The 15353-nt window shown below is 34.1% G+C and overlaps 1 protein-coding gene across 1 annotated transcript; it reads left to right on the plus strand.

The window, feature by feature from the left end:
- Positions 1–559: 559 nt before the first annotated feature.
- Positions 560–8461, plus strand: LOC128982810 (spermatogenesis-associated protein 7 homolog). The gene is made up of 3 exons (XM_054401825.1): positions 560–645; positions 5089–5224; positions 7899–8461. The coding sequence occupies exons 1-3, from the start codon at positions 584–586 to the stop codon at positions 8322–8324; spliced, it is 624 nt and encodes a 207-aa protein (XP_054257800.1). The 5' UTR covers positions 560–583; the 3' UTR covers positions 8325–8461.
- Positions 8462–15353: the final 6892 nt, after the last annotated feature.

Below are 15353 nucleotides of genomic sequence, written 5' to 3' on the forward strand. Positions count from 1 at the left end.
CCATAGAGTTACAAGGTTAATATCTAATGACTTGTGATTTATTTTCAAGGACTCGGCGTGTACAGAAGAAGGTGAAGGAATGTGGTCTGGTGGAGAGAGTAGAGGCCCAACACCAGTGTCTGATACCCATAGAGTTACAAGGTTAATATCTAATGACTTGTGATTTATTTTCAAGGACTCGGCGTATACAGAAGAAGGTGAAGGAATGTGGTCTGGTGGAGAGAGTAGAGGCCCAACACCAGTGTCTGATACCCATAGAGTTACACGGTTAATATCTAATGACTTGTGATTTATTTTCAAGGACTCGGCGTATACAGAAGAAGGTGAAGGAATGTGGTCTGGTGGAGAGAGTAGAGGCCCAACACCAGTGTCTGATACCCATAGAGTTACAAGGTTAATATCTAATGACTTGTGATTTATTTTCAAGGACTCGGCGTATACAGAAGAAGGTGAAGGAATGTGGTCTGGTGGAGAGAGTAGAGGCCCAACACCAGTGTCTGATACCCATAGAGTTACAAGGTTAATATCTAATGACTTGTGATTTATTTTCAAGGACTCGGCGTATACAGAAGAAGGTGAAGGAATGTGGTCTGGTGGAGAGAGTAGAGGCCCAACACCAGTGTCTGATACCCATAGAGTTACAAGGTTAGATATAACAACTTATTTAATTAACATTTTCAACTTATTTGTTAAATTTACAAATACAATAAACACTCAGTTTCGCTATTCTAACAACTTAAGCAGAGCCAGATTTCTGAGAGTAACAAACATTGTTTGTGAGGCTAACAGAAATACTGACTAAATGTCTTAAAGACGATCAACATATTGATACTATTTTACTGAGGATACCTGTCCTTATTAATCAATATCATATATAATTTTAGCTTTAGCAAATTTAATTAGCAATCAGAATGATTTTGAAATTAGAACACAACAAAACAACCAAAAACAAATTCAAAGAACTGAAAATTTTAACAGTATATTGACAATTTATTTACGACAATTATTCTAGCAAAAAACCGCTTGAGCACCTCTGAGACAAATTATCACCCATACAACACTCAGCATAAAAAAATCCTTGTTTCAAGTAAACATAAATTAAAATTCTATGAAAAAAAAATTTAAGCATCTTCCAAGTGAAATCAGAAATGAACAAAGCAGGAAGTATTTCATGAGAAAACTAAAACTTTATTTAGTGGAGAAAGCGCTTTATTCCCTGGAAGAGTATTTTTCTCTTAGTGTTAGTTGATAATTGACTTAGTTTTGATTATTTTCATTTACTGGTTCCTGGTTTTTAATGTAGATAATGGTCTAAGATATGCAAATTTGTAAATTATTAATTTAAGATAGATTTAGTTGACGCCATTCAATGTAAAAAACTGTAGGCTACTTTATGAATGAAGCATATTTGATTTGGTTTGATTTGATGTAGACTCCCTAAATGTTGGGCTGCAAACTCCGCCAAACACCCCTGGAAGGCTTTATTAGTATAAAAACACCCTTTTATCGATGCCAGATCATTAGTACCAGGTAATAGGATCCTGGATTATCAGGATTTTACTGGGCATTATACAACATAACAGTCAAAACATTCCTGGAATGAATTTCTGTAGACATTTAGCGCGATCGCCAGTAGGAAATTCACCTTGCAGTAGTTAGTATGACTCCTTGGGAGGGCTATCCATGGTGGAAGTAAGACAGGTTTGCTACTGCGCATCGTAGCTGGGTGAGGTTGGTGCAGGGCGGGGTATCGTGACGTCACCTTGGGCGCAAACAGCCTCGCGACCATATCGAGCAGTGACACTGCTAGCTAATAAAATCGTAATTTTAAATACAGTAGAACCTCGGTTAACCGAGCCTCGCTTAACCGAGACTCCGGGTTAACCGAGGCCGTCCTCGAACGATTTTTTTTATTTAAAAAGCAAAAGAAACACGCACAAACTACGTACAGTAATGAGCGTTTGGGTGCTCCTTTTATCGCAATACGCACGCTAGCCTGCAATGCGTTAAAACTACTGTACAGTAAAATGTTGGCAACTGTTGTGTTTCCTCGGCCAAATATTTGCGTAGCTTAGCGCTTATCTTTGCCGAATGCATACGGCACTGTCACCCGACACCGCTCGCCAGAGCAGCTGCAGGTGTTGTAACCCGACACCGCTCGCCGCCGGACCAATGCGAACTGTTTCAATGCCGAGACCCGACTGAGCCACTCGCTCTTCCCACCACCCCGATTCGACAAAAGTTTTTTTTACAGCGATGAATCTGATGGGGCGACTGAGAAAATATCACATACAGAAGGTCTAAGAATGATCGAGGGAGCACTGGCATCACTGAGCTATAATTCTAACTGGAGGTAGCACTGAATGTCAAAGATGCGTGTCGCCAGCCGCCATGTTTGCGTGAGGTGTGAGTTAAAATGAAGCCATGTTATTGGATGAAAAAACTCACTGCTATGGAAACCTAGTTATAGAAGCCATGTTATTGGATGAAAAACCTGCTGCTATACCAACCTAACAAAATCAGCGACACGCTTTTGACAGACTTCTGCAATGGCAGTGCTACCTCCAGTTATAATTTTAGCTCAGTGACTGGCATACATTGAACAACAAGAAACCACAACAACAAACGATTTAGTTTGGCTGCGACGCTGGCGCAACAGGGCGGCTAGCCTAAGATCCTCTAATCTAAGTCAAAAAACAATAACTGATTTCTTTGGGAAAAAAGATTAGCTTACTTTGTTTATTTTTGTACAATGTACAGTAAATTAATTTTCATTTCTTTGATTTAATTTTGTAAACAGGAATACTGTACTGTAACTAAACTTCTGTACATTGTGTAGCCTATATCATACGTATTCAGTTGTGCAATAAATTGAGTGTTATATTAAAACAGTGTTTAGTATTGTGAGTGTTACCGTTTCCTCTCACGTTTTATTGCGTACTAATAACATTTCTTGTACTAATAAACTAAACAACAGTTCAGTTAATAACTTTTGTTCATGTTTTAGTATATCTTGAGCTATTTTTAGGGGCGGTAACGATTTTTAGGTTACGTTCCGTGTTATCCGAGGTTCGCCGTATCCGAGGTACCCTCGGTCCCAATTACCTCGGTTAACCAAGGTTCTACTGTAGTTAGATCCGAGAAAAAATCCTGAAACTTTGCATAGTTGTGGACTATAAACATAGGATGGGTATCATTTAAATTTATTAGTTTATTTCAAATAAAAACCATTAAACCATCGAACAAACTTTAATCTTTTTCATACTAACACAAAAAAGTTAGTCGGCTACCAAATCACATATTATTTGGTCAGGTTTGTCAGACCTGCAGGAAAGTTTTAGGGAAAGGTTCTAATTTAACTGTAGTATCGATTAGATTTCGATAAAAGAATTACTTTCTTAGCTACGAAGAATTATATGAAGCTGCAATGGAGCGTGCTCAGCCGAGACTGCTGTTTATTGGATAAAAAGGCCACACATTTATTATCCAATACACCGTAGCTATATGTTATAAGGATATACGTTGCATTCATTTTCAATCAAATATGTAATATTATCATGTGACAGATATAATAAGTTTTAAATTACATCCATCGAAGTTGGGTGATCTTTATAAATGCCAATTCCTCCTTATTTTAAACAGAACAGAGTTCATATTTTATATTCTATGTTATACATTTCTTTGCGTTAAAGAGAATTTATTATTCAAACCATCATATGCAAACTTTGATTTTAGTTAATCAATAACAATTTGCAACACTTTAAATGTTATTTGGCAACGTTAAACCTATTCACAGAGAAGACAAAATTAAATCTTCTCTGTGAACTATATTCAAACAGGGAAAAAAATACTTAAGTCAACAGAACTATAATATTCACACATAAAAATATAAATACAGGAATAAAAATATGAATACATATTGATCAAAAATGAAATTGGGGAGATAATATTCAATATCTAACAAACAAATTATTTTCTTTTTGCTATGCTATAAGTGTTATAATTGATGCAACATCTCTGGAAGTATGTAAATTAGTATATTGTGCCTATACTGATTCTATAATTAGGTATGGTATAGTACTCTGGGGATTGAGTTTCAAAATAAAAATAAACTTCTTAACACACAAAAATCAATCGTACGGACCATGGTTAAAGCATAGACTAACCAAACACAAGTAGACTTGTCATCCCGTTGTAAATTTTGAAGCTCGTTTTTCATGTCTATTTCATGTCCGGTGACACTAACCGCTGGTATAGACTAAATTTTGTTTCTATTATCTTAGGGTTAATTTAATGATTTGGGCTTTACTGTTTCGTTTGGTTATATAACTAGAGGACGAGTTATTGTTTATGATTATATTGTTTTATTTGATTAAACAAGGTTTTAAACAACTGAAATAACAAGAAAACAAATTGTAAACAAAACACGACCTCTGCAGTGCACCGGACAGAACTAACAATAATATGGGCTTCAGCTGTTCCATAAGGATGAGAAATCTTCCAAGGGAGTATGTTTTGTCCATGGTTAGTGTCTAAGAAAAAAAGCAGTAGACCTCTTTTTAAAAGATTAGTGATTTTAACCGTCACAAGTTGGTACATTTTTGAAATGATTAACCTACTAATTAACAATATACATTGTTTCAACAAGTTTAAATTTGCACATAATTATTCCACACGTCAGCAACATTTATATCAGTTCCCAATACATAGACACCACATCTTTTTGAATATACACCTAAATACATGGATATAAAGCGTTTTAATAAACTACCAAAAAGTATCACCAACAATCCAAAAAACATACCTCCTAAAAATTTTAAGGAGTTTTACTTTTTATTATGACGACACTCTTATCTTTGTACTTTTTAAGATGTTTATGAGTGAAAAAATAATTTTGATTTTGAATCCTGTCTAATCGAAATACAGTAGTTTTACAACCATATGTCGTATGATTTACTAATTCAGTAGGGTATACGCCAAATTATCAGCACATATTTTACCTTAATTAGCTGTATTAGTTTTAGTAAAACGTCAATGTTGCAGTAAATGTAAACCTTTTGCTGTCATAATTAATTAATTTTTTTCCAGCTCTGATAACTTGATGTATATCAAGTTTGTTCGAGATATTACAGAAGAAGTATTAGAAAAAGGAATATTTACAAATAAAGCATTAAAGAAGATTTTCCAAAATCACGTAGAGGTTAATAAACAGTTTCTTGACATGGTGAGTTAAAAAATCATTTTATAATATGTCCTTCAATGATTATGAGTAAGTTTGATTAACTCTCCTTCCGTATGTTCATTGTAAATTTGCAGCAAGTAACTATGTGGCAGAATCGCAAATCTTTCAGAGTTAATAAACGTAATCTTTGCATTTTATAAATTTTTCCTTTTTGCTGGAGTTTTATTTAACAACTCATAAAATATGGTAAAGCTTTAATTGAAATTTATCAAAAATAAAGTGTGGGCAGATAATAATGAATTGTTGACAATCTTTCAAGCCCCACAATACAATATCTCCCTTGATGAACTATCACAAGCAATTGTACAAGCTTATACTAGGTCAAATTCAACTTAAGACCTTATAGCATTTTTTTTTCTTAAATTTAGCTTTAAAAAAAGTTTGGCCTCAAACAATTTATTGTCTTTACTTTATGTTATGTAAAATGAGTCACTTTTTAGGGATAATTCATCACCTTCATAAACAAATGTATACAAGGTGACAATTAAGTCTGGAACCTCTTTTTAAAATGTTAAACCACAATAAAAAAAATACCAAAGTTCACACGTACTTACTGGTGATGGTAACGCACACATCTGCCCAATTACCGACTGGATATCCCCTTTGAGGGTCGCACCACAAGTAGTCAGACAAAATTCAGCATAGGTCGAGTTTGGTATCAAATTAAAGGTCTACGTTTGTAAAATACAATGCCACAAATCCGAAATCAAATGGACAATGAAGTCAAAAATGGCAACCATTCAAATATTTCTTTAATCTGCTATTTTGAATCTTTGAACGGCTGCCATTTTTTACCCAGCTGATATTTTGAGCTAAAATTTGCAGCATTGTATTCTACTAATAAAGACCCTGATGTGATGTGCATATCGACCTATGCTTACGTTTATGATTTTCATCCGACTTCTAGTGGGCGCCTCACAGTATAATAATCACTAGAGGTCGTCCACTGTCCAGTGGTCGAAAACTCGACCAAAAATATGTAGGTCTACATTTGGATTTTTTAGCCAAACATAAGCGGTTGAGGTATGTTGTAATATCTTTGAGGATGAACCTTTTTGGCTGTAGTGAGTGTGATCATGACGTGTTCAATGTTCACATGTCAATTTTTGAGGTTTAATCAAAACAAACAAACTGGCATATTGTCAATTAGGGACAATAGTGTATTACCTACAAAATAATGTTCATTTAAGGTCAAATAAATTAACTTAGTTTATGTCATTGTCTCATTTATTAGAAAACATTCAGTAATTAGGCCACTGCATTTTATAAACCAAACTCGAATCTTGATTCCTTGGCCTATTATGGGCCAAAACTCAAAACGTTAGCCTATAAAGGTTTATCTCGAGAGTATATAATTCTGACCCCTAACTTGAAACCTTTGAAAGGTGGGTCTGGGTCTTAAGATATTTCCAAAAGAAACGTAAATCGTCATTATGCCCCTACAGTTTATGATGTGTATCCCAGTCACAGCAACTACTATTCTATTAAAATAATAATCGACATTTATTTTGCAAGAAGATTCAATATTTTAATATTTGCTCATGTTAAATTAATTATTTTAAGAGCAACCATCAATTAATTTGAAGACAATAATTAAATAACAATTTATTCATTAGTTGATTTGGAATAAGGAATCACGTCTGTATTCCACAGTAAATATTATCTAATGACCAAGCGATTTTATTAAATTAAATTACTTCATATATTAAAATCATTATTCAACATTTTAATGAAATGTTGAGTAAGTATATTTAACTATTTTCAATTAAAAGAATATATTATGCAAGTTTGTTTGTTTTGATTTAACCTCAAAATTTGACACGTATAATCACATGATCGGACTAAAAAGGTTCATCTTCAAAGATATTCCACCACTACCTTTGACCATAGATCTCTATATATCTCTGTTAGAGATTCCTTTGATCGATTCTAGCTAAAAAAAATCCAATTACACTGTACAGACTACTCTATTTTTCACCCACACTGTAAATAAAACATGTGATTAAAATTTCTTACATTTGTTTTGATTTTATGTTTGTATTTCGTTGTTATTTCGTTACCAGCATGACAACCCATAAAGCCCATGTAATTTTTTTTAATTTCAAATTCATTTTTTGTGCTTATTTTTGAGCCTATTTTAATTTTTAAAGGGATTCTGCACATCTACAGGAAAATATCTTTCTAACAGTATGCATATATTTTCCCTATGATGCACACGAGCTGAGAAAAAAGGTTTTAAAAAAACATGCTTGCCTATTAATATAAAGATAGATTGCAAATATAAGGAATATTTGAACATCTATCATTTTTAACTACATAGTCCGTTTGAGTTCGGGTTTGTGTCAATGTATTTTACTAACGAAGACCTTTAATTTGATACCAAACTCGACCTATGCTGCCTAAGAATTTTGTCTGAGTCCTTGTGGACCATCCCTCAAAGGGATTATCCGGTCGGTAATTGGGCAGATGTGTGCGGTACTATCACCAGTAAGGACGTGTGAACTTTGGTATTTTTTTTCCTATTGTGGTTTTAAAATTAAAAAAAGAGGTTCCAGACTTAATTGTCACCCTGTATTTCTGCTTGCATCACCAACCTGTTTTTTATAGCCAAAGTATTTATTTCATAAACATAAACAAAAATACTGTTTGTATTTAGAGGAGAATGCAAGAGGAAGTGGACAAATTGCAACTAGAACTTGGAATCCCAAATGATGACGGCTTGGACAAAGACAATTATGGGGTTACCTACAGAGGTTCAGAAGAGAAAATTTTGTGCTCTAAAGTGGAGGATAAAGAACTTCTAGAAGCTTTAAGTCAATTAAATATCAGCTCTTCATTAAAGGCTGATATTGCAAACTCACTAGGTCTCTTTCCAACTGGTAAGAGTGAAAGTAATGTCAGCAGCTCTGAGAGTCTTAAACAGTCAAGGAACAGCAAGCGTGCAACATTCTCCTCACCTTTGGAGGTGATTTACGACATAAATCAGAAAGAAAAGTTCCCTCAGAGTGATGATGACAGCTACGAGATGTTAAGTGAAGGCTCAGAGTCTAGACCTCTTACACCCCTCGGCCTTGCTTGGTAGATAACTCACTCACTTGCTCTTGGAGCTGCTTACTATGTTGGGGACTCTTCAGAGTATTGGAACTTGTTAAATGTGTATATTTATTATATTTGAGTATATCTAGCACATATTTTTCTATGAATAAAGGTGATCTCATAGTTGCTTGGTATTTTAATTCCATAAAAACTTAACATTTTTAAATGCACTAACTTTGTTTGACATAGTACATAAATTAGAAAAAAATGAAATCATAAAGAATGCTAGTCTTTTTTAATTTTTACTTAAGAACTAAATACAGAAAATTAGCAAATTAAAGGAAGAACAAGAATAGTTCAAATATCAATAACCATCATTTCAAAACAGATTTAAACAACTAGTGTTAAAATTGAAAAAAAATCCTGGTATTACAGTGCTTTTGCCTCACCATGTTTACGTCAGCTTGGTACAATTGATACTTAAATTTACTGAAAGTACATACAAATATGTCTAATAACATTCGTATCATTTACACTAAATGTTTAAATGATACAAATGTAAACAATGTGTGTGTAGTACACTAAGTAATGATACAATAAAAGAAGTTTGAATGCACCAGTGAACCAGTGGTGTAGTGGAGCAGGAACAGCGTTTCCACTCTTCTTTTTCCAAAGAAGCAATACTGATAGGGCCCCAAATTTTTCTACTACAACAGTAAGCATCACCACTCTGAAAACCTCCAACTCGTGCAGTGAATGACCATTTACACACGAGTTTCCAATTGCATTCTACATGGGAAGATGGGCTAAGCTACATTGTAGAGGATAGTTTAAACTTAATCATCTTGCTCATATCCTCATGTACTTCGCAATGATAAAACTTAATGTATTATGCTCAAACAAAGTATTGAAAAAAACAATTAATTGCACATAAATCATTGCACCACTAAATGACCGCATATTTATATTAACTCAGTAACCTTGTTATAAAAACCAGGGTCTACCTTGCATGAAATGGGGTAGTAGGTTTCTTTTTTTAATGTTGTTTTTAATAGTACCGAGATGCTAAATCCAAATTTTCGACCTCGGCGACCTTCCGGATCACCTCCAAAAAGCTTAAAAATTGGCGGAATTTCACACTTTTTTTGTGTTTGTCCAATTTTGACCCTGAAGCATCACTTTTTCATAAAGAACAACCACAATCATTTTTAAAGTACATTAAATTACCTATCATTTAAGACCAAAATGGTTATTACAGGCCTAATAGCTTTCAAGATGACTCAGCAAACAACGGCTAAAATTATAAATTTTGAACTTTTTTAAAGTTTTGCTAACGTTAACCCTAAAGCATATCTTTCTCATTATTTTTCATTAAAACAACCATAATTACTTTAAAACTACATTAAATTACTAACAATATAAGACCAAAATGGTGAATATAGACCTAACACATTGAGGTATATGACTCTTCAAGGTTCATAAAATATTCCATAGATGTTTGTATTTTAAGATTCAAGCTATTAAATTTGGTCAAATTTTATAAAAGAACCATAATATGAAATAAACAAATTTATTTCATTTCAAAAACAGATTATAAGTTTTTTTATGGAACAAATCTATTATAATTTAAATGTTAACTAGTGGAACCCCGTCGAAATCGACGGTTAATCTTGAGGTTTTATGTAAATTCAGCTAACTGCGATAGATAGAGTGAAGTCATTAAAATCTTAGTTAAATGAAGGGAGGATAAGCAATAATAATTATGATGATTGTGTTCCCTAAAAACGTGATTGAAGAATTCGTTTAACACAATGTTTCCTGCCTTTTTATTGGCTTTAGGTTGCCCAAAAGGTTTTTTAGGAGTCTTACAATTGTTTGTTCATGAGTTTGTTTCATGCCAAAGCCACTTTCACTATATGGGAGAATGAGTTCATATACGGTCTATCATGTTACGGAAAGAGTCAATATTTATTACTAACCACTAATTCCATCTGCTTCAGGCAAATCATTCAGATTGTATCCGGATTTATAAGTAAATCTTCATCTTTGGTCATAAAAATACAGAATTCTATCAGCATATTAAATTAGTTTTTTTTTGTATTTGATAAAAATATCTGATTCTCCAAAAAGCAGTAACATTCTTACTTCAATCTCAGCAATTTTAATTCCTGTATTTAATCATCCTATTCTTACTTGATAATTCATTAACTTATGGGGTAGTTTTGCCTTGGCCATATCGATCACATAAAGCTGTGCATGTATTTCGTGGATGGAATGAACCATAATTGTAGGAAATTTGATCACAAATCTTGAACATTTGCGGAACCAAATCCATAACCTAGCCAAATCCATAGCCTTGGTAACAAATTATGCAAATGCGATGAGATGTGATGACACTGTTGTGTTTCCGAATGTTTTGTATGTAGTGAGGTTTAGATGCGTTGTTCGACCTAGCTAAATGTGTACATCAAAGTAAAAACCGTGTACACATTTTTTTTTAAATACCTGAATTGACATTAGTTCACCTACTTCACCAAAACCATAGACTCCGTAGTTAGTCTATTCCAAAACTTGAACACAGCTCTCATCCTCAACGTACTCATCTATGACACAATTTTCAACCCGATTATCAAAAACTTTTATACCAATAAATGAATCGCTGGTGTTCTTTCTTGAATTTAAAAATAAATGGTGATTTAAAGTAGGAAAAAAGGCAAGTGCCAACCTTACAATATATATATAAGCTAACCCGATAAGGAATATATGTTCCTTTGAAATTGATATATCACACTTATTTCATAATTTAAAATTTTCTAAGAGCAATAAAGCATAAATTTTTGAAAACGTATCATAAATTCATCATTTTGTTGAAACTATAAAAAACTTGCCATGCAGTGGAGAATCCATTTAAAATCATAAATAATAATGTATACATTTAATTTTGACAGTTTCAGTAGACCTTTGAATACAATTTTAACATTAACAGCTGGTTCATTAAAAGTAGTGTAAAATTATCCATATGGTCGTAATGTAAACAAAATTGCAGAGTGAACTTTAAAGGCCTCTGGGGCAGAGCCCCAAGGGAATTTACCTCTTTCCTCTTTTGATGGCTCATCTACAGACAAAGACCTTTCTTTAGACACCCCTACCAAGTTTCTACGCCCAGCCGTTCTCTCAAATTAGCTGTGACAAAAACCTCGTTTTCCTCCATAAGAATAACATGGGATGGGAATTTAAAGGCCACTGGGGCAGAGCCCCGAGGAAATTCTCCATGTTTCTCTTTTGATGGCTCATCTACAGACCAGGACCTTTCTTTTGACACCTCTACCGAGTTTCTACGCCCAGCCGTTCTCTCAAAATAGCTGTTACAAAGAAAAACAGTTTCAAATTAATATATAGATACTATCAAGAGGAATTGATAGAAAGAATGAAGAGGCAACAGTGAAAACAGGTTTTAACTTTGCTGTCGTTCTGCCATGCTACATATTACTTCTTTTATGCCAAGTTTTCGCATCTGTACCTGCAGGATATGTTGAAAGTAGGAAACAAGATAAATTTCAACAAACACCAGCTATTTTACAACCAACAGGTTCTTCACCATGGTGCGTTCTGAAAAGTTCTAGATGGGTGTTTTGACGGACATGACGATAGAGCAGGTACTCATTTGCTTAATGAAAAGTTATGTAGGTTTGACTCGGGACCGTGGTATAACTGACACCGTGCTCACCCGATGGACACTAGGAATGATATAATTTATCTGTAGAATATAAGTGCTGAGGTTGAGGAGTATGCTTACTGCAATGTTAAGGCACATGCAACTGAGCAGCATGTAGAAATGAGACCCTCACGAGTCACTCGAGTTGAAGCGGATACAGAGAAGCTGTGTGACTCGTTACTTTGTCACTCTCCATTCCCTAATACTAACGTTATAATGTTCTTAAGCAGTGGAATTGTTGGAGGGAAACTGTCAACTGTCATATAGCTAGAGATATTGGCAAGGAAGCGATGTTGAGAGTTTTATGAGAAAAAACTTGAATAAGTCAGATACAAAAGGAAGAATTAAGTAGTATCTCTTTCTTCTGAAGTTAATACTGTGACTGTTGGCAATATAAAGGTGACTATTGACCCTCTCACACTGTTTCACAGGCTATGCATTCTGAAGCAGTCGGATGAAGAATTAAAGCACTTCTTCACACATGGATTTTCACCATTACCCTTGCTCTATTGAACGAAAAACTAAATTTTAGTTCACACATCCAAACGTCTCAAGTTAGTCATACAAGTCAATCTTCAACTGATACCCCCACAGGACGAGTCATGAAAAACATGCCACAACCATAACACCAGATTAATATCAAACTATAACACCCAACAAAACAGACTAAATAAAACCAACAAAACCCCAACTGCAATGGGAGCAAAACTCTACAACCTACTGCCACAACGCCTCAAAACAATAAAAAACAACAAAAATTTACTGTTGCGCTAAAAACGCCTTCAAAGACCATACTACACCATCAAAGAGTTCTATGAAGATCACAACTAGCACATAGGGCTATTATAGGAAGAAATAAAAAATAAGTAAATGACGATTCTCCAGTCTCTACGACTGTGATGAAGAGGACGTATGTAAGATGTAAGACATGTCCAAAGGTACAAGGATCATCTAATCACAGACGCCATCGCCCTCAGTGTTCTCCAACCTGCTCCCGCGACAATACAAATACAATAAATACCGTTCTACACAGGCCTTTGTTCTATCCACGAGAACCATTTATTGTAACAATGTGCGTGTGTGTTTATGTAGATAGATACGATAGGTTTGTTTCCATTTTAACAGTTTATTTATAAAACAATCTAATGTTGAAATGAAATAAATTGATGTATTTCTTATTATGGTTTTTTTTATTTGACAAAATTGAATAGCTTGAAACTTAAAATACAAGCATTTATGGAAGATTTTAGGAACCTTGAAGAGGCAAATCTCTCAATGTGTTAGGCCTATAATCACCATTAAATTTTAGTCTTAAATTGTGAGTAATTTAATGTAGTTTTAAATTAATTATGGTTATTTTAATGAAAAATAGTAAATAAATTATGCTTTAGGGGTTTTTTTTTGTCCTAGGACGCTAGGCACGAGCCTCGGATTGTTTTTCACATTACTTCAGGCTAGACCTAGGGGTTGCGGCATTATCACATTGATAAAATCCATTCATGACTTGGCGGGGATCGAACCCGGGACCTCAGGGACTGAAGTCCCGCGCTCTAACCACTACGCCTGCTCGCTCCCCGTGCTTTAGGGTTAATGTAGCTAAACTTTAAACAAGTTCAAAATTTGATAATTTTATCCGTTGTTTGCTGGGTCATATCATCTTTGAAAACTATTAAGCCTGTATTAACCATTTTGGTCTTAAACGATAGGTAATTTAATATTCTTTAAAAACTATTATGAGTGTTCTTTATGAAAAAGTTATGCTTCAGGGTCAAAATCAGACAAACGTAAAAATAGTGCAAAATTCCGCCGATTTTTTAGCTTTTTGGAGGTAATCCAAAAGGTCGCCGAGGTCGAAAATTTGGATTTAGCATCTCGATACTATTACAAACAACATAAAAAAAAGAAACCTACTACCCCATTTCATGCAAGGTAAACTGTGTTAGGTTACTGGATTATATAGCATTTTCAAAGAATCTAGAGCTTTAAGAATTAAGAGCTTTATTGTCGTTGACCTTTTACAGGGAATAGATTTAGTCAATAGAAATAAAAACTAAAACTATAAAAGATAGTGGGTTCTAAATTAAAAATCAATATTTACATTAGAAACTAAATACTCTGTTATACAATAGTATGGATTTTTACCTAACCCGCCATGTTAAACTTCCCTATCCCAAGCGTGATGTATACAACTTCCTTACTTCTCAAGTGATGTAAAGTATCAAAAACTCACTCGGTGATGTAAAGAAACCCATTTAAATAACATTGAGTGCTTTAAAAAATATACCTCTATGGAGCCAACGACGTTCAATGCTAGAAATCAGCTGTGCGCTTGAATGTTATTGTTATGCTTTAAAGTATTTTCCTAACCTAGCTTTTGTTTGTAAAAGAACGTTACTGTTAGAAGATGAGTGAAATGGATAATGAAAAATATTGTACGTAAACCCATGTATATTGTCGGGTCAGGTAAAATCTTGTACGTTACACGTTACGCAAGAGCGTGTTTACATCACTTAAGTGAATTATGCAACTCGCTTCCGCTCGTTGCACAACATTCACCTGCGTGATGTAAAAACGCTCTTACTACACTTGTAATGTAAATCTATATATTTAATACACAGTTGTAACACTATTTTCTCAGTAATTACTGGACCGATCTACAAGATTTATGTCTCAAATTAAAGGGGATAGTGTGTAGATTTGCCGAACTTCCTTAGGATTTACGTTTTTTCTAAGGGCTAGACGACCTACAGCCCTTTAAAGGTCGAGTCAATACAATTCATATTGAAGAATATAATACACAGTTTATAAATTATTCGTCAGCTGTTTAATGTTTGTCAGACATTTATTTGTTATTATTTGTATAACCTCACTTTCAGTATGCAATTATTAAACTTGGAGTTTCTGTTTATAAACACACGATTTTGATCAAGGAAAGTGTATTTGTTAACTTATTTTTGAAATGTTTTAGTTTTCCTGCAAAGTGATCTGAAGGAAAGTGGTAATTGTGTTTAAGTTTGAGTATGGAATGTGAAATAATACCCATAGTAGGGGACGGAAACTTATTGTTTTGATCAATATAATTTATTCTCTACAGCCACCAGAATAATCATGGGGAAATCCGCTTGCAAGTTGTACATATAATTGCTAATGAGTGGGAAACATACAAACATTTTATAGTAGGTGACGAATCTTACTCAAGATCAGTGTTAGATGTTCAGTGGTACCAAACTTTACCTTCTCGAGATGGCGAGTACGCTGGGATACGTGGAACTACAATATATCAGTGAATTTTTTTTCAAGTACACAGGGAAGTTGCTTGAGAAACTATGACTTACCATTCGGTTCTGGCGAAGAAGTATG

The sequence above is a fragment of the Macrosteles quadrilineatus genome, unplaced genomic scaffold, assembly GCF_028750875.1.
Source record: "Macrosteles quadrilineatus isolate MER2022 unplaced genomic scaffold, UCM_ALF_1.0 Scaffold_1__1_contigs__length_201487025, whole genome shotgun sequence".
Lineage (NCBI taxonomy): Eukaryota > Metazoa > Arthropoda > Insecta > Hemiptera > Cicadellidae > Macrosteles > Macrosteles quadrilineatus.